Source organism: Netta rufina, assembly GCF_964035555.1.
Source record: "Netta rufina genome assembly, chromosome: 8".
NCBI classification, from domain to species: Eukaryota; Metazoa; Chordata; class Aves; order Anseriformes; family Anatidae; genus Netta; species Netta rufina.
The window spans coordinates 6670721-6695267 of NC_140131.1; the positions used below are offsets into that span (position 1 = coordinate 6670721).

A 24547-nucleotide genomic window follows, 5' to 3' on the forward strand; every position below is an offset into this window, starting at 1 on the left:
CAGCAAGCAGCTTATACTGAGGTCTAACAAAATCTAACTGTATGTGAACAGCTCCTATAAATAACACGAGATGAGAGAACCTGTTGGATAAAGAACAGCGGGGTGAAGCTGAACCTGGTTTTCTTGATGATAGAAAAGTGTGATGAATTCACAAATGTGATACAGCTACTGCTATTTGGAAATACCCATTTATGGTTGCTCAACTAAAGCACAGGAACACACTTTGATTTATTACTGATATGCAGTCCTATTATGACCTGCAATTAATGCATCCTGTCACGGGTGGTTAGTTTAAAGCCTGCCCCATTGTAACGCTGCCCTCATTTACACTGCAGTGATAGAGCATTCTAAACTTTGCTTTGGAAACTTTGCCTTTTATGAAATTTAGCAGCATAGAACAGGATCATATCAAACACTTCCTCCCATTTCACACTGGTTTTGGCATTAAATTCTGTATTAAGTTCAGTGCCTTAGTACTTCTAGTTGACCTGTGGCCTGGGTCCAAGATAGCTAAAAGATCGTAGGGTGATAGATTTGACTGCTTGCGTATCTCGGGCCCAATGGCAGCATCTGCAGTAAAATAATGCTCCTGTTTGTGAAGCAAGGCTTTCCTAGAGGTCAGCCCAGAATGCAAAAGGCACTCCCAAGAGCTTAAATACAGCACTCTCAGCCTCCTGTTCCACCTGCAAGACGTGTTTCTTTGCCTGGTCTAGCATAAAAGCACAGTTGCAATGCGCATGTATATGAAATGACCAAAACAATGCGTTCCACAGTTCCCCCTCTGGGAGGAAGAGAAGAAGATAAAGAGGTGAGTCATGTTGTTTACTGCTGTACAGGAAAATGGTTAATGGTTGGAAACGTCACTGATGAACAAGATTGGAAAACCTGAACAGGCTAGAAATGAACTTGCTTCTTTTCTCATTATGTTCTGCAAATACCCTTTTGTGATAGATAACATGCAGAGTGTGTATTGGCAAGTATTATAATGGAATGATTTGTCATTATAAAATATTTTTAGAAGATACTCTCCAGATTTGCTTCAGGTGCTTTTAAAAAAAAAAAAAAAAATAGACGTACTTTATTTTAAGTCCAGTCCTTGTCTCAAAGATTTATGAACAGCAAGAGAACTAATAAATACCTGCATTGCACTGTGGTAAAATTCTGCATGGTGTTTGCTCCGAATTCAACATTTTTGTAGGAAGGACCAGGCTTTGTTCCATTGTTTTCTGTGTGTTTTTTTTTGTTTTTTTTTTAAATCTCTGGACCTACTTTCTTTCATTGCTGGCTGAACACAAGCAAAATGTTTATTTAGAATTATGTGTTGTGTTGAATTCCACTTGCTTTCACTCTCCTTGACTACATTACAGAAAGAACGCACAAACCAAAGCAGTCACAATCCAGCCAGCACACTGGCTTCAAAAAAAAAAAAACAAAAAAACAAAAAAAAAAAAAAACACAAAAAAAAAAAACAGAAAAGAGGGAAAAAAATCATTTATCTCATGTTAGTCAAGTACTGTAACAACATTTTCATGTAACATCTCTTTTTTTTTTACATCTTTTACGTAAGACTGTTTCTTACCAATTCATCCAAATAGTAATCAGACTCAAAAAGGGGCCATAATATTCAGCTATTTTAGAGAAAACAGCTGTTCAAATGTTGTGTTTGCATTCTGTACTTGTGAGAGCCAGTGATAGTTAAAGATTATGACTTTCCTCTAAATAAGTCGTCCAGGCTCTCTCTTTCTGACTTTTGTTAAAATAAGTGAGGTTGCTACAAAAATGTCGATTTTGATATCATGGCTACTGACTTGTTTCAATACCTATCAGAAATGGTACTTAAACTTTTGTGCAGGCTTGCTGCTGGAATACAGGTGGTAGGGGTAGGGGCTCCTGGATTAAGGCATGTTAACAAAAATGTAGTTGTGGCTGTTTGGAGCCTGTTGTTCCGCTTATCTGTGCCTGCCAGTGGTTGCGTGCCAACGTTTCGTGGACTCTGCTTTCTGCAGAGGGCCAGTGCAAGAAGCCAGCAAATGCAGAGTCTCTGATCCCAGTAACATGGTACGAAGGTTGTTTGCATTCATGAGGGAGAGTGTGGAAGGTGTGCAGAGAGCAGAGCCCCAACACGTGCGTGTGCTTCAGAGCATCAGTTTGTTATTTCATCGAATGCTTGCTAACAAAAAGTCCAGTTTTGGTGGTGTGGGCCTGAGAGGGATGATCACAGACCACAAGCGTTGTGGCATCAAGGTTGCGTTCATCCTGGAAGCCACCAGGGAAATAACCCAGTGTCCATCAGCCTTCATTTGCTTTTGCAAACCCTTTTTGATGGAAGAACTCTCTGATGTCATGTTATCCCCACCCAAAATGTCCAGAAATGGACAGGGCAGTTATCAGGAGTGAAGGGGAAAGGCGGGCACAACTGTTAGGTCTAGTAAGGACTTGGATTTGGATTTTTTAAACAGCAAGTAAACGAAAAACCATGCAGACTGAATTCTGTGGGTTTCAGACTAATAGTCTCTGACTTGGCTTTGCTCACTCACTTCTCAATTCTTTTGTAGAAGAAACGTGCAGAATCTCCTGTTGTTTTGCTTTTTCTCCCAGGTCATTTCAAGCAAGATGAGCAGTGTGTGCATCCTGAACACAAGTAGGTCCAGCAGGACATCAGGTCCTCTGCTGAGGCAGGTAACTTGGATTTGAGCCTTTTCTCTGTCGAGAGAGAGAAGTAGAAGCTGCAATTTTCTGGATGTTTTTCACCTCTCACTGATCCTCTTACACAGCCACACATAGAGTGTGGAGGTAAGAAACGCCTTAGCACACCAGGGCTGTATTTGATGCTTGTCTGCAGTGCTGGAGCCACAGGAGCTGTGCTTGGTTTTGATGGTGCTGTAGGTGCAGTTCTAGGATGAGCTGGTGTTGTGTGTGTTAATGCGGTGCTTTTCCTGCCCGTTTGGTGAAGGTGGTGCTGTGGCATGTCTAAAGGGAACCTCTGCTGGTGCCGTGCAAAAATGGAAAATAGGGCCAGAATCTCCAATGCTCAGCAAAAGTCAGTAGGTGAAGCAGTGATGACTGTAGAAGATACAACATAGGGGTTGTGTTCAGTGTCATCTTCCAGCAGGTACTCAGTACTGCTCTCATCACTCCAAGGTTACACAGCCTCCACTTGGCAGCTGCAGACTTTCGAGAAGCAACCACCAAGGACAGCTGCAGTTTTGGTATTTGCTCTGGCCTCCATTTTTAAGGCTTCCAGGTACCTGGGAAGCCTTGGGGTAAGGTTTCCGTTCCGTGATGCCGGGCTCATCACTGATGCAAATAATCCTTGGTTCTTCTAAGGAGCAGCAGGAAGCCCACCCGTAATGCCTTTGCTAATACTGAAAGCTTGTGATCTGTGACATACGTACATATATGTTATTAAAAATATGTGCATGCGTGCTCACACACAGCAGCATTCTTGATTAGACAGGCAGCCACCACCGAGGGGGTCTGTGCAGAGGAGTAGGAAAAAGATGCTACAAAGGTGGGCGTCTGTCTGTCTGTCTGCAGAGAGGGCCTTGGCAAACGTGTGGTTAGTGAGCAAGAGCAGGGCCTGTGTCCAGAACAAAATACGTGGTGTAGGCAGGCAGAGTGCTCTTAGTATGTGCTGTGGATTGAGCAGAAACTGGTGTGTGCTGAGTTGTTGTTGGAATGCTTTCATTTAAAATAAAGGCAAACGCTCTCTTGGGTTTGGTGCTGCAAATAATAGTTTTTAAGTGTTTTTTTTTTGTTGTTGTTGTTGTTTTTGTCTGGGGGCTTTTTGGTTGGTTGTAGCATAGTTGATCCGCTCTTGCTGAGTGACTTACATCCCTTTGTGCTGCTAGATACACAGGCAGGCATTTTCACTAGTGTTTTTTCATTATATAGACGCCTTTCTGCAACTTTTACTTAGCAGTGTAGGTACAGAGTGGATATTGTAACAAACCAGTTGGCAGCACGCAAATATAGTTACTCCTGCTTAAATCAAAAGGATGCTTTTGTGGGTTATGTTTGGACCATTCCTTTTATCAAAAGGCTTTACATTTCATACCAAGAATTCCAAAGCCTTGAACTCTTATCCCAGAACATATTTAAATGCAAGATAATCTGCAAAGGATGGTTAGCATAAATTATATTCTTCAAAGTGAAATTCTATATAATAGGAAAGTTAAATCTTTGAAGATTATTTTTATTTTGGGTATTAAGAAGTGTTCTTCTGGACAGATTTTGTTCATGTTTTTTATAGGTTATCAACCAGTGTGTATGTTTTTAGTACAAAATTGGTGTTTGTAATAAACTGTATTTTCAGTTGACTAGCATCCACTTTGTAAGTCCCTTTTAATCCAGGATTTAACTGATCAGAGGCCTTGTGTATGTTTGGTTTTAGCCGTCTTGTTTTTTATTTAACTGCCAGTCCAACGCAGAAGTACTTTCATCTTTACCACCATTGCACAAGGACAGGAAATGTCGAAGTCTTGAAACTGTGGCAACTTAAGTTCAGGTATTTCATAATGCTTTAGCCTGGAAGTGTACACTTCTACCACTGCAAAGAGAGGCCTGTCAGATTTCCAAACACATAATTGCTTTCAGTCTTGTGAAGTTGCAAGGTAGTAGGAACTTTGAAAATTTTATGTGGTTAGAGCCTTTCCACAACTCCACCTCTTCACCAAGAAATTCCCTGCACTTTTTTTTTTTTGTCTGGGTACAAACTTTCTGTTTGTCTCTCTGATTTACCTCATGAACTGGCAGAAGGTAGTCAGTATTACCCTGTCTTTAGACATAAAATGATTAAAACGATAATTCCAGTAGCATGCAAGAACTTCTAAGCATAAAGGTCTTTATGAAATGGAGTATCTTTTGCCTCAGATTTGTGAGGATTTTGTTTTCTTTCCTACTGTAAGCTGTAAATATAGCCCAATGATTTCCCTGCTGTGCATGCACCTCGGATGGTGGCCGTGCCCTTTATCCCCACCTGCTCCATCTCTGTGGCAGGTCGTGGTCCTTGACTGGGACTGCGGGTCGCAGCAAGGCTGCGGTGTCTGGCAATGACAACAGGTGGATGGGTTTTCCAGGTCTGTGTCTCTTGCATTGTTGCGTGAGATTGCAGGGGCTTCACCTTGCTGGTGCACACAGGTATTCCTTGGGCTGTGCCAGGGTTGTTCTGCCAGGTACTGGTCTAAAGTATGGCCACTTTTCACTGCAGTGCACACCTCCAATAGGGTGCTTTAAAGCAACATTTTTCTAGTTCACTTTATGCAACTACAGTCTCGATTACTTGAACACAGGGGCTAGGAGAGTATTTTTTTTCTTGACATTGTTTTGCAAACATTTAGCTCTGGGCCTGTCCACCTTGAAACATGCAGCACTGTCAGAGGAGTGGCTGCAGGCAAACAGGGCCAGAAGAGCAAGAGCCAGCCCAGGGCTGCAGCAGACTCTGCATAGGAAGCAGCAGTGCTGCAAATGAACTAATATGTTTAAAGTTCAAGTAATTTATTGGACACCTCTGGGACAGGAGGCAAATATTAATTCCACCATCTGTAAGATGAGGATAAGACACAGATCTGGTTTCATAACTGTAGCTAAAATTCAATTTACATGTTATTTTGCATTGAATTCAGATAAATTACTTCGAATTAAGAATCATCCAGAACAGCATTGCACCTAACAACTTGAAAAAAATCATTTGATTTATTTGTTATATTTACACATTTGTTTTTAAGCTAAGATTTGATGTTGTTGTTTTTTTTTTTTTTGGAATGTTCTTGTGTAATCAACTCTAGTTTTAGCCCTTCACACCTTTTCATTATTTAACAAACATTTTAATAAAAGTAATTTTTTCCCTTAGCCCAGTAAGTATATCAGTGTTAAAAGTTCAACTATACAAAGTGCCTAAAAAAGCATTCAGGTCAGTAACCAGTCAATATTTCTTTCAAATCTTCCTTAATCAAGTCTAGTAATAAATAAAGACTAACACCCATGTGACAATGATGCTTTTTAAAATTGTTCATTTGCCAGTTTTAACAAGATAAAAGAAACTAATACGTAATGTGGACATTGTTTTACGCTGAAAAAAAAAATTGAAACCCCAAAACAAAAACAAACACCCCAAAACAGACAAAGGACACAACAGAACACACATGGAATGATGAAAAGGAACAATTATTTCGCACTGAAAAATATTGCACAACTTCAGGTCTGTCTGCCCAGATTTTGCTCCACGTAATTAGGTATGTATGAATTAAGCACAAAATTGTGTCCAGATAGATCCATAGCAATTTGAGTGAATCTAGAACTGTAGATTGCTTTGACTTGCTTCTGACTGCAACTTGGAATTCTTCTCTACGTGAGCAGGTTGCTGTCAGCTACAGGTTTGATAAATAAATCAACGTGTTGATTCTATATTTTGCTGACCAACCCTTCAAAAGTTATTGGTGACATGCACAATTCTTCTAAATGGTAAATACACAAAGTCATCAAAGTACTTGGGTCTTTAAACACAACTTGTTATATCGAGTCCTCAAACCATGTATGAAAAACAATCAAGAACATTCCCTGATTTGTTGTGGTTAACTTGAGACTGCATCTCATTTTGCAAGACCAAGACTTCTCAATGTTATCAGTGTTGCGTTTGAAGGTATAAACGTCACTGCAGGGTACAGTAAGGAAAAAAAAACAAACATGCTAAGTGAATAAAAGGCCTTTACAGCTACAATCTTTGCTAGCCCATCTCTTAACAAGCACGTACTTTTTGCTGCAGAAATAAGCTAATGGTGTCATTCTGGCTATAGCAGTACTATTTTCCCCCTCAACTGCTACTACGACAGTCTGTGTTTATATAAACTTTGCGCTATATGCAGAGCAAGTTTTTTCTCATATCTGATTCTTATCTGCTTGGTGGACTGATGTGTCAGCCAGCAGGGCTTAACAGATACATTTAATACAGGAGACTGAGATACAGTATGTTTATTCTTAACTTCTGATAACCTAAGAACTACAAGAACAAGAGATGCAGTATCCATTTCCTGTGATTAAAAACAACCATTTTTAGGGAGAAAAAAGTAGAGTAAGTGATCAATGCTAGTGCTACATTAGTTCCAAATATCTTTTTCCAATTATGGTAGCTTAACTATTTATTGTCCATCTGTCCCCCCTTTTAACTTGATCAAGTTAAAAAGTAGACATGCAAGTGTAAGGACTGTTTCATCGAAACCGAAGCAAGTTATAAAAACCATAATAGCATAATTTAATTTGTAGGACCAGTTTTGTATCTTCATATCCAGCATCACTTGCAGAAAAGGGATAATGCATCTCAGTTTGCTTACAAGCTAGGAGATCACTTTGAAGTCTGCATATTCCTAACTGCAAACAAAATATAGCACTTTTAACAGGTTATAAATAAACTGGTTTTCAAGCATAGAGCCAGCCCAACAATAACAATACACTATTAAAAAGACCTAAGGCAATGAATTCCATCTCCAATGGAAAGAAAAAAAAAAGAAAAAAGAAGAACTGTGCAAACAAGCTTAAAACTATTTCTTTGTGCCAGTGTTATAAAACGTAGATTTTAATAAAGCCTTGACCCAAATGCCAGGACTTGTGAAAAGAATCAAAACAAAAAAAAAGTTACTTTATTTAGGAAAAAAAAATACTCTTATCTTACTGCTAATAAAATTGGATACACGCAGTTTAAACATTTACATTGCTGTAACACTTTACAATTCCTATATATGGGTGTAAGAACAAACATTAAAAGACAATGGTGGGTCAAGGCTTTACATTAAAAATAACAACCTACTTTTTCTATAGTCTCTAAAATACTATGTTTTTTTTCCCAATATTTGCAGCCATTCAGGAATATTTTTAATGTATTTATTAGGAAATGTGTATTTTGTGCATGATCTTAATTCCTAATTCCTGGCTCTTTGGGCTGAATGACAAAAGGATCAAACCCATTAAAGTGGATGGCCTCCTCGAAGGTTCAGTGGAGAAACCCTGGCTCAGTTAGTCTCATAGGATGAAAGCAGTGCTGCATCCACTGGCTCCATGCAGGATGGGCAGGTAAAGGATCTCATCAACCAGTCATCTATACAGTCCAGGTGGTAAATGTGCATGCACGGCAGAAATCGGATAGGGTCCCCATAAACAAAGTCCATCATACAAATGACACATCTGGGGAAACAAAAATTGTTAACACATTTAAGCTGCTGTTGCCGTACCACGTTGGGAGGAAAAGCAGTGTAAGATCTACTGGGTATGTCTACGTGAAACAAGCTTTGACTACTTGTAGATACAGCGAGGATTTCTTAGTTACGTCAGTGCTGGCTCCACCAAGCGCTGCGTCTCTTGGTGTTCTCTTTGCACAGCGTGCCCACGACTGCAGTGTTAGCAGAAGGCAGGAAGCCTGCAGGCATGGAGGGGACAGCTCAGCAGACTGCGTAAAATTAGTAATGGGAAAAGGGAGTCACAAAGGTGAGGAAGAAGCAGCGTGGAACTACTTCCCGATGAAGAGAGGATAAAGGGGATGGTGAAAAAGACATACATTGTATGGACGAGAGAAAGTAGATTTAATTCGTAGCAGGAAAGCAAAGAAGGATGAAGCAAAGAGACTTCTGCACGGCCCTTTTTTCAGAAAGCTGTGTCAAATTACACCCAGATCAGGTTTCCTATGGCAATATCATAAACCAATGCAACACCCAAATTATTTGTTAGTTTTCTGTAACTTACTCTCTGATCTTCTTCTCGGAGCCGTCTCTCCCAGGATCATAGACTCCTTTAGGTAGATGCTGAATAAGGCCTATCCTCTGCGCTATTCTGATTTGTTCTTCTTCTGTCAGCTGTGTTGCTAGCCGAGTCTGGCTAGGGGTCGGATGATAAACAGGAACAGGGACTTGCTCCTAAAATTAAAATAGTTCAATTAAAAAAAGGCTTTCCTGGTATTTCCTAGCACACAGACAATGTGCTTAACTTTTCTTCTCAGTCCTACAAGTGATTCTGTGATCTCCCACTCCTACTTTACAATTTTGGGGCTATAATTATAGACATAATGGGATGAAGGATTGAGGCCAGCATCTTGGGCAAGCAGCTGTTTGTGGTTGTTCTCTGCAGAAGCTTTTTGTCTCCATGAGTCATTCACAGATGAAATATGTGCACGAACTCCACCTGAGAGCAGGCACATAAATCTTACAGGCACCTGGTGAACTGGCAGCTACTGAATCAAACAACGTAATGGCTTTAAGTTGCAAGTGGAAGAAGCCCCGATACTTGTACCAAAAAGTAGTTTTGCTGTTACATTTAGGAAGAATTATTTGCAAAGAAGAGGACAGCCGAGTACGAGAGCTTCAGAGAGGAATGCTTTATGACTTCTGCGATAACAAAAAAAAAAATAACGTGAGCTATTCTAGGCCACCCAAACTCCAATCCAGAACTGCAGACTTGAATTCTTGCATGTTTAAAAAATGTTACCTGGACAATAAAAATAATTGCTTAAGTAAATAATTGATGTTCTACATTTTTTCTTATGTTTATATAATTTTACAAGTTCTCCCAAACTGGACTTCAGCTGATGTATGTTCAGAACACTCCTTTCCCAAGCAAAAACTACGTGGTGTGCAGGTATTCTGCATTCCTTCCTCTGCCACGGTCTCGGAAGCTTCTTTGATCATGAAGGAGCTTTACAGCAGACATTTTCACATTTACATTAACACCTTGCCTCGCTTTTAAAGCATTTTTTGAAAGTAAATACTAGTTCTGAACAGGAGATACTCCTAGGATAATACTGACCAGTAACCATAAGCCTACTGTTAAGAGAGACAACTTCTTGCAATAAGTCTATTAAACGGTGCTTCTTAAACAGCAGAAAAAAAATTGACTTATAGACAGAGGAGCTGGACGGGCTGTCCCCTTGTGCTGCCCCTGCACCTGGCTGCTGCCAAAGGTGTGACATGGGACACGTGGACACAGCACCCAGATGGATTCCTCCAGCACACAGCCAGCTTAGAGGGACACCAGCACCAACCTGCTGGCATCACCACCTGCCTGCTCCTGAGCTAAGGTGACTCTTCTGCTGCTGCAAATCGTGGCGAGCAGGAGCGCAGCTGGGGGCAAGGCTCCAGGATGGCTGGAGGAGGCTCAGAGCCGCTCGCTGGCCAGAGCCGGCGATGCCTGGCAGTAGAAGCCCTCACCTACAAGAAACACCAGAAATAAAAGTTTCCCTGGCAATGCTTTTAACACAGTGCCTACTGCTTGCAGCTCACCGATGGGGTAGAATTCAGCCCTCTCCTAATTCAACTACACCAGGGTTTCCCCCCGTAATCTCCTCACAGAGGGCTTCTGAGAAGGTTTGGAGAGTGCTGATAGAGCCACGCTTCCAAAGAAAAAACGCCAGTGGTTCACAAAGTTTGATTAATTTCCTGACTGCTCTAGACTGCATTTCACAGAATCACAGATTTCTTTCAGAGCAGCTGCCTTCTAATGGTTTAAATTATCTGAAGTATTCTCTAATCGCTGCTTGGCTAGAGAAAATCACCAGCTGAAGCTAAGGATGACCTGTCAGATATAACAGTACCCACGAAATGGCTCTGCAGCCTGTGACGCCAAGGAAATGAAGCAGTTTTTCTCCTTCCCAAACGCTGCACACCCTCTGCACTGAAGACAACAGCCTGAGGCAGGGCCCTGTCCTGGTCTTACACTGCAAGACCCCACAAACTATCAATAACTTTTTATTTTCAAGGCGCTGCTATACCTCTATGGAAGCACGATAATTAAATCAATAGGAGAGGAGGACATTACTGCTGGCTCCTTCATTTGTCACGGAGGAAGATGCATGAAACGCTTCACACCGGGAGACGGAGGCACCCCCCTCCCTGTCTGCAGAACAAGAGCAGAATAACAAGCACCACGCGCTGCCCAGGGCCGTGCAGGGGCAGACGAGGGGAAGGTTGGGGTAACGCAGCTCCCCTCAGTATGGCCACAGCTGCAGGTTTTTTTCACAGAAACATAAGGAAGGCAAAAACAGGAGAAGGAAAAGAGATCAGGAAACTCAAAAACATCTGAAAGCAGCAGGAACACCGACCTGCAGGTGAATGGTCCGTCAGGGCAGCAAACCCACCAGCTCAGCGTGACACATGCAGCACAAGGAGATCACAGCTAAACGAGGATCTGTCACAAGGCTAAAGCTGTCACATCTGGGACAGCTCTGAAATGAGCAATCAGGCCTAACAGGCAGATGGTGGCTGCTTCAGGTTAAGTTTTGGGCAGTGAACGAGTGTAAAAGGCAGAAAATGAGCAGGACTTTAAGCACAGGAAGGCCAATCAAGGCAGAGATGCCTTTCCCTTGCTCGGGTCGGTTACAGGGACTTGCTGTCAGCAGGCCCCTCACCTGGGGGCCCCTCGGGCACCACTTCAGGGCCCCTCTCCCCGGGTGACTTCTGCCCACAGAGAGGAGCAGAGCACGGGGCTGGCAGTGCACAGACCCCTGTTCCCTCCAGATGCCAAACCCACAAACGCTCTCCCCAGCTCTGGCACTGTTTGCAGCGCTCGTCCCTTGGGCCTCCTGGTTCAGGCTCCCTCGGAGCAGAGCTGCAGCCTGCCCCATGTCTGATAGCCACGTCTCACACACCCAGGGGAGGCAGGAATTTATTATGGTTGTCAGCTGTGAGCCCCTGCAAGTTCACACAGCAGACAGGAATCTCTTGTCAGATGGGCGAGGCTGGGTGCAAACCGTGCTGTCTTCCAGCATGAAGCCTTCCTACTTGGGAATGTGAAAACCCAGGAGGCGGAGGGCTGCCGAGCTGCTGTGAAAATGCATAAATCGTGGTGCTGTAAATAAAAACGAGTGACCGCTCAACACCCGTGATCCCCTGCACTTCCTTAATGTCTGACGGCACTCTCATCTCCTCCGGCTGCTGCAAAAAGCCTGGAGGAAAGACACCACGGAGATGGAAGAGCACGGCCCCGCAGAGGGAACGCAGCAATGACCGCTTCACGCCCGGCCTCTCCCCGCGACAGAGGCAGACGAGGCGTGCCTGTACCTGCCTCGTTCTGAGAGCACCCCAGACTGTTTATTCACAGCAATACTCGCCCTCGGCAAATCTCCTGCGGTTTTTATCAGCCCAGGTCAACGCGAGGTCCCGCGCAACCCAGCGGGGATGTTCCGGGGTAACGAGCTGGGGATTTAAGGCTTCGCTGAATCAAATTACATTTGTGGCTACAGGCCCTCTGACATGCATATACACAGAAAAGATCGTATTACCCACGTAATTATTATTACAGTCCAAAGACGAGCAGGGATTTATTGCTCTTCTGTCTCACTTTTCCCTTATCTCCCGTGGAAAATGCTTTTGCAGACAAAATTATGAAACACTGGCTTTCTAGCCAAAGTCTCTGTTATTTATCATCGGATAAAGACGTCAGGCGTTTTGAAGGGAGATGAAATTTCAATCTAACTATTCCTCCGTGAGAAAAAAGAAAAAAAAAAAGGAATGATAAAGAAGGCCAAAACAATCAAATCTACATGTTAGTGTCAGCCAAAGAAGTAAAAATCACTCCCTGGCACTCACCAATGACTACATCCATACGGGGGGAAATAATGATGAAACACCTCAGATGGCCACGGTCCCAGGGATGCACCCGCTGCTTCTGCCTTGTTCAAAGGCAGATGCTGTCAGCACACCTCCCCCTGGCTTTCTGTGCATACAAAACCTAATTCCTGATCGTCCCTCATGTTTATTTGGCCCTCAGATGACAGCATAAATTCAGACTCAGGACTACAGTGGTGTTTGTATCTCCACTCCACCCTGGCTTCTCCACCCCCAGGGGTAAGGGGGGCCGTATAGGGCATCTGGAGGTCTGCGTGTTTCACTTCTCATGAAAATAAACGATTCCACACTTTGCTTGAAAGGCCCAGACACTGTTCCTGCATGTGGATTCCCAAGCGTGCTTTGGTTCTTGCATAGAAAATGAGGTTTCATTCAGCACAATTTTTTGTTTGAGGTCTTCTCATCTATGCAACTTATCCTGGTTATTTATGCTGCTGTAAAACAGCTTTTATTTTGTTTTACAGCACTCTCATCTTGTTCTTGCCAGTGTAATGAATCTGTAATACTCTGAAAGCAGGTCAGTGGTAGATCAGAAACTCTTAATCCCTGGATAAAGATTATTTTAAGATCCCTCTACGCCACATATCAGCAGTGTGCTATCACGGCTTTTGTTTGTTTGTTGTTTTTAATAATTGCACCAACATGCACGACTCACCCTTTCAGGAAGGGCAAAGGTGAGACAAATAATTGCTCACATTTCATAGCTCCAGAAGTTAAAGCCTCGCTGCCATCCCTGACAGCCTGCCCACTGCCACCCGTTTTCCACGACTGACCAGTTTGCTTCGTTTCCATCTTTATATTTTCTTCCTCCAATGCTCTCAGTGTGCGTCACCCTGAAGTGCTTATTTGCACTTTTACACCAGCACATCTGTTCGGCAAAGGAGACAAACTTCCTCCTACCTACACTCATCTGAAGTCTTTTTTACACTTCCCCAATACCGGTAGGTGCAGCACTCATGCTCCTTGTGGCTGCTGCTAATTAATTAACACAAGTCTAGCAGTTCAAATTGAATTTCCCCAATCGCTCCCACAGCTCCTTTTTGAAATCCCTTCACTGTACAAATGCCTGTCTCAAATCGTGGTGTTTGAAGGCAGCTGCTTCGCGTTACGGCTGCACCAGGGCCACGTCTGTTCCACTGCTCATGTCCTCGGCCACCGATGGCGAAGCCATGCGGCAGCTCTGTGCCCGCTGCGCTCACCTCCTGCGTGTCCCACCCTGGACGTGAGATGCAGAGAGCCTGAACAACCCAACCTAGGCATAAACAGCTGCAGTTTACAGATGTAAAAGGCAGGAGGTGAGAAAAAATAAATAAATCTTGGTTTTTCTGTCGCTCGCAAAATCCCCAGTGAATTTCATGAAACGTTCTCCTCCTGCTACTTTATTACTCATAAGAAACTAACTGGGATAATGGTCCAGAGGCCTTTTCTGGAAATGCCATTCTGATCTGGGTGAAAAGACTCAAACTCCATCTGTATGTTAATACACACTCTGAAATAATATCCTCCCCCAAGACATATTACTGTAAAACCACTCGCCGCTATAATGTGCATTATACTGCAGCTACAGCTTACTTTAATAATCCTTAGAATATTACGAGCAGGCTGCCAACTATAAAAGCCTTTTTCTGCCATACAGAAGAGAACAGTTCATTTATAAAGCTAAATACCAGCTGCTATAAAACATCATGTAATGAAATCGTTACCCAATCTTTTATATTCCTGCTTCCAGGTAGCCAGTCAGTATAAATAACTGCGATAGCTGAGCACTTACTCTAAAAAGTCCTTTTTGAAGCAGAATTCCCTCGTCACACCTCTGCCATTTGGAAGAGGCAGCTGAGACAGACAACCAGACCCAACACATGAGCACCCCAGAGCCGCCCTGGCTCCAGCTGGAACCTGAGCATGGGTTTGCCCAGCAGACCCGCTGCATGTAACAGTAACACAGCCAGAAAAGAGATCAGAAACGACATTAACACCATATTAAGCAGAACTGTAATTGAGGCTTTACCAAATTTGCAAAGGAGCCAAAGAGTGGTTCCCTTTGTTCGTGGGAGATGCGTGAAGATCCACGTAGCTCCCCCCTGCCAATGGCACCTCTCAAATGGGTTCATTGCCTGGTCTCCTAAACACACATCTGCCTTGGAAATAGTTACAATTTCTTGCATTTCTCCACAATTGCATCTCTTACAATTTCCCAAATTCCTTCCTAAAGAGATTAACTACACAATTTAAGTTTAAAAGTAAATTTGATTCATCTGGAACTTTAAGGCCAATAAAAGTCTATTTAATTTTAAAGAATTATTAAGGTATCTATCACTGCTTGCTAGAGAAAGTTTACTTTAACTGTTCGTGACCATTTTAAACAAAACCACCTTACTTTTATTTCCCTTTGTTCCTTGGTAAAAACTGAGAGCACTGAAGGACGAAAGAAGACCACAATATAAAATGTTTCACATCTTAGTTTTGCGTTTATAGTTCAAGTAACACAATTATCACTGAAATATTAACTTAAACCACAGAATTGTCATGCAGAGCAAAACGTGCACTTGCCCATAGCAAGTAGGCGAGCAAAGCACGAAAGAAGAGCAAAACCCCTGGCATCTGGGATGTGCTCAGGTTTGTGCACGCTTCCCATCAGGGTGCTCCTGAGGAAGATGAATGAGTTGAATTCTGAACTGGGTGTTGTACACATGGGTGGTCATTGCTGTAGCAGACTAAGAAACTAGTTTGCAGCAGAGGAAAGGAACAAAGTCCCCGTGTTGTTTCTCCAGCTAGGAAGCAGCACCTGGTTTAAGCCATTTCCTTCCAGAGTTCTTGGTGTAAGCCCTGGTGGTTCTGCAGCAATGAAGTAGCCTTACTTAAACTACTACTGCTAAAACTGCAAAACAGCCCTCTGCCTTTTTTCCACAATTAACCCGCTGAAATGTCTGGGAAGTGCACCTGGGGAGTTCCAGCAGGCAAGCACCAGCAGTGGGTCCTGGCTGCTGGCTCTTCCACCCCGTCCTACCTCGAAGATGGAAATCGCCTGCTGCTCTGTAGTCACCTTGCCTGGAATCTGATTATCATCAATGCAAACCTAAATACAAGAGATTAGCAAGAAGGGGTGGTAGGGGAAAAGCAGTAATTAAAAAGCAGTAATTAATCCCTGGAAGCACAATCTCCTGACACAACCAGACAATTTTTACATTTCCAGGCTGTGCAGCAGGTTTCTCTGGCTCTAGGGCCGTATCCGTGGGCACGTTTCCACTGAACAAGTCTGCTCATCAGCTCCATGTCGGCTTCAGCTGTCCTTGCTCCCTTCTCCACTGACCCCACCAAGCTTCGGGGTGTGGATTTCTGCAGGCTAACACACACGCCAGCACATCCTTACTAGTCTCAAGCCATTGAATTGCCCAAGAGAACTGACTCCATCTCCAGAAAGAGCTCCCAACAGCTCTGCTTGTGCCATCAGGCCACAACTAACGAGATAACGAAGTCCTCTCACTACAGCTCCCAGCGTGTTTATTTTAACAGGTTATTTTTATATGGGGAGGGGAAAGATCCACAAACAATTTACAAAACTTCACGCATTTCTGTCAAGCTGTTGCAATGAGAGGAGCCAGGGAAGAACAGTTGTCCCCAAACGTTAAATTAGGGGCACTCACAGACAGAACAGCCTCCTCGCACGCCCCAGGGGTGACACAGCAAGGCAGACAGCTGGGTAAGGAGAACACGGAGCAGACAGGGCCAGCAGTCATCCCTGCAGCTGGTGGTAAGAGAAGAGCACATGTACGCGAGTCATCCTACCCCATGAGCAAACCACAACATCTGCATTATTGGCACATGTTCTCTCCTACTTGCACCAAGTGGTTATCTCTGCAGAAACCCCTTCTTAGGTCTGGCAAGCAGAGACAGTTATTATAGCACCACGGCTGCCCTGTACACAGCACTTATGGTTCGAGCAAGATGGTTGCTGGAGAACTGAAGGGCAGGTTCAACAACAACAAAGCAACTGAAGTTTGGGGAAGAAGAAAAAACAGAGAAGCTTGGTCCTAGACAGCGGTGGGGAAAACACCTAAATCTCAGTGAGACCGACTCCTCTGCTTGAAGGGTCCAGAGTGAAGCTGCTGTGTCCTGCTGACTGCTGGGGAACCACCGTGACACGTCCCAGACACCGTGTCCCACGCACACCTACCCGAGCCACCCAGGGCTGTGACTCACTCGGGCTGCAGCAGACAAAAAAGCCCAAGCTCACACGCCTCTGAGACGTGAGCCTGGCCCAATCCCACCGTCCTGTGGCCCCGAGGCACCGCTGTGCTCAGATGCTGTACACAAACCAGTATCACTGACTGCACCATCACTGGAGCGCCCGAAAAAGCTGGAAACCAGCAGCCCAGAGGAAAATGCACAAGTGTCCCTTTTAGGGACTCAGGCCAATTGTGAAATATTGACTCCAAACACTTAAGAAATAGCAAGAGCACTAAAACGTCTAAAATGTATCTTTGGCACAAATTGGTTAGGTCAGTTTGAAGGCAATTCTAAGAACAGAACTGGTATTTGGAGTACTTGAGGAACAAGGTAGCAAAATTACAGAAATCAGCCCTAATTAGCTGAGAGGGATGGCTGGGGAAAAAGACGGAAATAGAGAGTAAACAAAAATGCACATAAGTGAGAGACGAGCGATCCATCAGGGGAGGGCTGCTCAAGTGTAAACATATACAGGCTGCGCTTCTGTGTATAAATACAAGATGTGTGTGTATGTGTATATATATATATATATATATATAATGTATATAAGTGCATAGTACAAGAGCCCTTCAAAACTAATAAACACATAATAACAGAAAAATATGAGTAAGATTGATATGTAGAAGTAGGAATGCATTTTAGCAGGAGTACAGGGTGCGCAGAACAAAGGCTCAGCGACATGCTGGGACGAAGGATCTCATCTCTGGGATCAGCATTATCACCCCCGTGACACAGCAAGCATCTTCCCAGGGCAAAGAGGGCCACCCAGAAGACAAGTTAATGGCCTTGTCTAAAACAAGTTTCAACATACACCCAAACCATAGCATCAGATGCAAGTCCTCACACACCAGGCTCCTACAACAGGCCCGACAGACACAACAGCCGGAGCTGGGACAAGATCACCCTGCGTACAGCTGTCACGGGGGTGCCAGTTCAGCTGATAAGAGGTTACACGGATGACGAAAACGAACAGATCAACAGCAGCTATCTCCGATCATCTGCCTCCCGATGTATTATCCTACGCAATGACACTAAATACTTCCCTGTAGCTACCCAGTTACAAGCAAGTATCAAAAAGGAGGTCTGAAAGGGGGACACAGTAGATCTTTCTATAGATAAACACTCTGCTCCCCACCTTCCCAGTACAAAACAGGCAACGCAGCAGACTGCTTTTGGCAAACCCTGGCCAAGACCTTCCCCTTACTCAGGGAGCAGGCAAGAGCACAGCACCCAAGCTGCCCTAGTCCAGTAAAGTGGGGAGCGAACAAGACAAGATAAGCAAAACCAAAACTGTTGGAGACTTTTCCATTGGGCCTTGCAGCAAGCAAGAGTCCAGGACAGCAGGACTCTGTCACCTGGTGCAGAAAGGGTACAAACCCAATCGTCCTGCTAAGGTTAAATGACTTCAGAGAGAAGTGATAAAAATCCTCGTCCTAACACAGAAGAGCTTCAAGAGATGGACGGGGCTGGTGATGAGCTGGGTCTGGGTAGCCACAAAGCAAGAAAAACTGCAGCAGAGAGACTGCTGGCATGTGGCACCTGCTCTGAGACCTTGTCAGCCAGCAAAGCAGCCTGTGTCAGGAGGGTTTTTTTCAAAACTCGGGAATCTGTGTTACACTTTACTTGATCATAACTTTGTACTCAATTTGAAATATTTTAATTATGTTTTAAACAAAGCCATCTTCAATTACGAGTGCTTGCTCAAGCAGGAAGCTGCCACACCTTGGCAGTTCCATGGTACAGTCAGATCCGCAGCCCTTTTTATTCCCTCTCAATTGCATCTGAATTTCTAACACAAAGTGCACATCCCTAAGATCAATGTGCATGACTTGAAATCTCAGCCGAGGCAATGCAGCAGGGACCCGGACCATGCAGAGAATCCAGCAGCCTTCTCAGGCCAGTAAAAGGACACAGTCACTGCTGGGTTTTGCAATGGCTTAGCCATAGGGGTTGTTCAGCATGTTTCCGCAGTAGCTCGTTAGAAAGCCACAGATACGTGAAGCAGACATAATAACATACCAGCTGTACACCAGGGCACCTAAATGCAGTATGAGTCTCCCTGAAGAGCTGTCCCTGTGGTGTGCCAGTGTGGAGATGATGTCCCCACTGCCCACCGGATCCCTCCCTTCTGCCCAATGCTAGCAGTGCGATTCCAGTGACTTCTTCTGCACTTGACTTCTGGTGTGCCCTGTGAGCTGTCATGTTAATGGGGTTTGGATCAGGTAGTGCTGCCAGCACCACCGGCTGCTGGGCTGTGCACAAAGGATTTCTTCGCTGGCGATGCCCACGCGCAGCCCGGGTAACACGCTGTGAGGATGCAGTCACCTCTCCCAGGCACGCATCCACTTCCATGCCCCACTTCTCTGAGAATTAACACACACAAAAAAGGCGATTCGGCTATTTGTTTGGTGTCATTTGATAATAACAGTAATTATTTCAGCTCCGAGGTAATGAGCAGCAGGAGTAAATAGCCAGAGGCACTGCTCCAGGCTATCAGCTCATCTCTGCTGGTCAGTTATTAATGTTGAAGGAACGTCTCAGGCATTAACTATTATTGCTAAATCTGCTTTTGGTCATTGTTTTTTTGTTTTGTTTTTATACAGTGCTCTATCTAAAAGCAGGGAATGACTGGATGGAAACTAAGGCATACTAAAGCATTATGAAGTTCCCCTTCCCAGTGCAGTATTAGCAGTGAACACAAGGGCAATGTTTCTATTTTTTTCCGGCTCAGTCTTGTCCTCACAAGCAGTGACTCTGCATTTTTAGCTCGCAGGGCACAAATCCAAGAGTGATCTCATTCAACTGTCAAACCACTTCTAACAGAAAAAAGGTCTGTGCCAAGAACAGGTAGAAAAACCATAAATAGCTCTCTCAGGACTTGGTTATACAAGAGTAATATTTCCAGAATGTATTTTCCCTACTTATTTTAGAGTTTTCAATTCACAGAGACAGTTCAGTGAACATCTGCTCTCTCCCTAGTCTGTCCCCAGAAAACACCCGTCCATTTTACAGTTACCTATGAGGCACACATTCGCTCACTGGCGTAGTCAGGATGAGCTGCAGACGTTCAGCTTCACAGCTGAATAAGTTATGATGGCCATCAGAAACTGCATAAGCAACCTCCCCTCTAATGAAAATTTCTAGTCTGTCATTTCTTTAACCACTCTTCTTCGGATCTTGCCTGTGCTTGTTTTACACCAAGGCCAATTGTGCTCATTTCAGCGCAGGCCCTTTCACAGTGGGTGCTTTTGGGTGAGACCCGAGGGAAGCCCAAAGCAGACGGAGCTGCACCTGGGGTCCCGACCAGGCTCCTGAGGGGCCATGGGGCTGCGGTGCCTCGTGTTGTCTGCCCTGACTGAGAGAAAAACCTGCCTGCAGCCAGCCTGCCCCCCTGCTTCCACATGCTTTCACAGAACATGGAAAGAGCTTTCCTGGCATTAAGACCAGCTATCTGAAGAAGACTTGAGGCCGCACCGCTACCACAGCCACGCAGCCTTGACGGGGCCAAGCCCACCGAGCGCTCTCCTCACCACCACAGGAGCAGGGACGTACAGCTCCATGCAGGCAGCTCCTGCGCTCCGAACAGTGCCAAAATACCTGCTTTTGACCCATCCCTGTGCTTGCTCACACAAACGCACAACTGGAAGCTGCCAAATGCCACCCACAACAAGCCCTGGCCTGAGGCAGCCAAATGAACGCCAGGCCCAGGGACTCTGGTGGCAGCAAGGCGCGTGCTGAAGTGCCCTCCTGGGCCAGGGCCTGCTGCCACAGTGGCTTGAAGAATAGAAAAGCCATTGAAGTGGAGTGCTGTGAATACAGAGGGGTCATTTTTCTGAATATGGACTGCCTGATGGGAAGACAAAGGCCTGATTTACCCTGAAATACCCACATCCGAACAGCTGCAAGACTTGAGGACGCCCAGCACGGCCTGAGCTCCCCCACGTGCAGTCGGGGGCTCTCCACGTTAGGTGGAATGCATCAGAAATCCCCAACAGCTGACGGGGTGCTAAATACGTCGCTTCAGGTTGGGGTTGAGACTGAAATCCCACTGAAATAAGGTGGCTACCTGTGCCAATTTAAAAGCATTCATTTCCCAAGATTGTTACGGGTGACTTTCAAATCCTCTGCTTTGGACACATGCACACACGACCTCCCCAGCCATGCACTGAAGCACAGCTCACGCAGGGGAGGTACCCGCTGCTTTTGGGGCCACTAACAGACAGAAGTGAACACCGTACAACATGACACTACCCACACTGTTTCGGGTATTATGAAGATGTAAAGAAATACTTTCACTTACCTTATCCTCTTAATGTTTGATGTGGAATAACCATGCCCTGCTACAACCCACACAATCACTAAAAGACACTTTGCCAGTTTACACAAACCCGTCATGATAGAATACCAAAATGGAGTAACACCGAGGTACAGATGGAGAGCTCTGAGACAGTAAGTCTGGAGGTACTCAGTTTGTTATTGTGTCAAAAAAAAAAAAAAAAAAAAAAAAAAAAAAAAAAAAAAAAAAGAGCTACAACAAAACAGCTATCAAGAAAACCCTGGGAGTTTTTTTAGGTTTAATTTTTTGACTTTTAGTCTAGAACATGCCTTGTTACTTGGCTAACTACAGAGATAACTGTAGTAGCTAGAGAGGTTTAAACAGAAGAAAAAGGTGGAAAGCTTCTTGTTGGGATTCTAGCTGCATTAGAAGTACAGTCACTCAATTACTACAGAAATATTTTAGTTATCTTTCTAGATTACTTAAAACTCCTTTGCTAGGCTGCACCCTGTCAGCAATGCTCTCATGAAGCATTTCCAACCACAAATCCCTTTTCAACATTACCACAGAACTTGGGAGACCATGGCTTATTTTAATTTCAGGTTATTCCAAAAAACCCCAACAAAGCAGAAATTTTACCAGAGGCTTGTGTCTGAACACCGCTCCGTCCCGCTGGGGCTGGGTGTACCGAATCCTGACACTAAGGAGGGAGAAGTCTGTGGCTGCATTTTTCTTCTTGAGCATTTAAATGAAGCAACAAAAACATACGTACCAAATACAGTAGGGACTTTGCTCTCCCCTGAAGCTCCCTGGATGGTTTCCAGAAGGACACCTATCCTAAATGCGTCTCTTTGAGAGAGGACAGTTGCACCACAAAGGTGGACGTGCTTCTGCACGGTCATCAGATTTCCCAAGTAATCTCTGAGCCAACAGACAAGGTAATAAAAGCAGTCTAAATGCTTTTTATCTGGGATACCACCTCTCCTATAGGCTAATCTCCACTACAGTGAAGAGACTAACAGAAATTGCTGCAGCTAACAGATTTTTGTTCTCTCAGTTGTTTTGCATCAGGCACCAGAGGCAGAAACAACGCGGGGAGATGGGCAGCTCTAGGAACTCCCTGGGGGCAGAAAGAGCTGGGCACAGCTCTGTCCAGGAGCCTGATGGTCTTCAAGGGAAATCTGCTGAAAGCCCAATGCAGCAATTTCAGACTGCCATAGCTGGTTAAAGAAACTTTCATTGCTCAGCTGAAGCTTTGTATAGAAATTAAGTCTTGAAATACCATATAGGCCTGGTCCTGACTTTGTATCAGTTCACACAATGCTGTGCTCCTGGTGATGTCTGGCATGATGTAAACTGGTTTAGTCTAGAGAGAGAGGGTAACGGCTGGGAGCACACTCAGGTGCTTGTCCCTTGGACCTCTGAGCTGCTTGTTCTGCAGGTTTAAACTAAATATTTTTATTACTTCCATTATCAAAATTCACTGCAAGATGTGGAGCAGTCAGTCATTGACCCTTCCATCACTTCAAACATGTCTTGCTTTAACCTTTTTTTTTTTTAAATAAAAGTACCAGTGACTCCGGATGAGATAGACTTTGTTTTTCAGGTAAACCAAGTTTCTTGAATATTATATCCACTGACAAACAAAATAAAAATAGAAGCATTAGCCTAGAAAAACAAAGGCAGAAAGGGATACATGACTGAGCTCCAAATAAACTAGGAGAGTAAACATCAGAAAAAGAAAAACAACTAAAGATCTGTTTGGTACAAAAATAACAGGTTCAAGCTGGCCATAAATATCTAGAAATGCGAAATAGCTTCTTGAGCCTTAGTTCTTGGCTGATCAAGAGGCTCCCTGCAGGAGTAGTAAGGGCAGAGCTTGATCAGCTTATTGCAAAAATTACATGTTGTCTGCAGAAAAGAACTTTGCTGGGAATATGTCTGACTACCCACCCTTCCCCTTATTCAGCCACCAGCCCAAGAGCTACTCAATATGCAAATTCTAGTACCATAACGAACAGGGCTGCTATCCAAATTAATGCAATCTATGATGTAGTGTAATAACTAGCAACAATACTCATCATATCTAACTCAACCCAATTTAAATAAAATAGAGAAGGCAGTGCTCATTAAATCTGAGCACTGCTTTGCTGAAGTTATTATAAATGCTTGCAGATGCTCTCATGAGTGACTCCACCTAGAAGTTTAAGACGCTAAGAAAAGAAAAGGTTTAAGAATGAGAACATACATTTTTGGAAAAATCATTTTGCATTACTAGCTCTGGAAATCAGGACAACTGCTGAGAAAAAGCCTTTGATTTTGTGATCTAGCTATAGACAGGGTCCTCCAGCGTACACTGAATTAGCCTCTTTCACAGCAATTACTCCGTTCGGTTCACCGGGGAGTTCTGACTCCTCTATTCACCCAGCCCAGCTGTAGAGGCCTGCATGGATTCTGCAGCTTCGGATACATTCAGGTTCAGCACTGCACATGGCAGGAGCCTGAAAGCACACCCAAGTCCTTCCTCCTCCCCAGGAAGAGCAGCAGACCTGGCCTGACCTCTGCTGGGGTTCTGCTGGCCCGCTGCTGGAAACCACCTGCAGCAGAAGCACGGCGGTTTGGGGGCAAACCCTGCTTCCTGCAGCACACTTGACAGGTCGAGGCAGGAGACAAAGAAGCTGGAGAAACCTGCTGACAGTGCACTAGCTGGAAGTCCTACCCCATGCGAAAATCTCCAGCCTCACAAACCTACTTGTGCTGCTTGAGCCCCACTCCTACAGCCCAGCACAGCCCAGCAGCCCTCTGCTCCCTGGCTACCAGCAGGGGAGGGCAGCCCTGTGGCCCCAGCCTCGGGTGGCCCATGGGCTGTTCCTGTGGGTCTCTAAGCCAAGAAGTACGCCTGACCTGACAGAGCTCATGAGATCCAAAAAAGCTGTGAAGTTGCTCTTTACCACCTGTGTCCAGTGTTGCTAGCTCTCAGTTCAGAAAACTGAGGAGAAAGACACTGAGCAAGGAGGTGTGATCCCTGTGAGAGGACGGCAGAGCTGCAAACTTCACAAGAGTTGCTAACACTGTGTGAGCAGACGTGAGAAAAAGCAGCCTGATTTGCTTCTCAAATTTACTTCTTGAAACAGGGTTTTGTCCCTCAACTTGCTGTAAGTGCAACTGGCTTCGATAGGAAACCACCAGAGTCTCCTGAGGCACACCGAGCTAGAGTAAGAAGTCACAACATGTAAAACAGGACTGCTTCATGGAGACGGCTAGTTTAGCTTCTGCTGTTGTATAATCATACAATTTCTTAATTCTAACCGTTTTAGACAACAGGGAGGTTGTTTCATTAAAAGCCACATACCCTGGCAGTCCTCACATACATATGCACAAAGGTAATCAAACTCTTAACAGTACTGACAGGGCTTGCCAAGTTATATTCAGGCTTTGGAAA

At 44.4% G+C, this 24547-nt stretch overlaps 1 protein-coding gene across 1 annotated transcript in view; it reads right to left on the minus strand.

The window, feature by feature from the left end:
- Positions 1 to 6954: 6954 nt before the first annotated feature.
- Positions 6955 to 24547, minus strand: part of RNF11 (ring finger protein 11) — a 30500-nt gene continuing 12907 nt past the window's right edge. The window contains exons 2-3 of the mRNA XM_084290920.1: positions 8731 to 8900; positions 6955 to 8175 (exon numbers count right to left, since the gene is read on the minus strand). Coding sequence (XP_084147046.1) covers positions 8004 to 8175; positions 8731 to 8900 — 342 coding nt within the window. The 3' untranslated portion in view covers positions 6955 to 8003. The remainder of the gene's footprint in view (positions 8176 to 8730; positions 8901 to 24547) is intronic.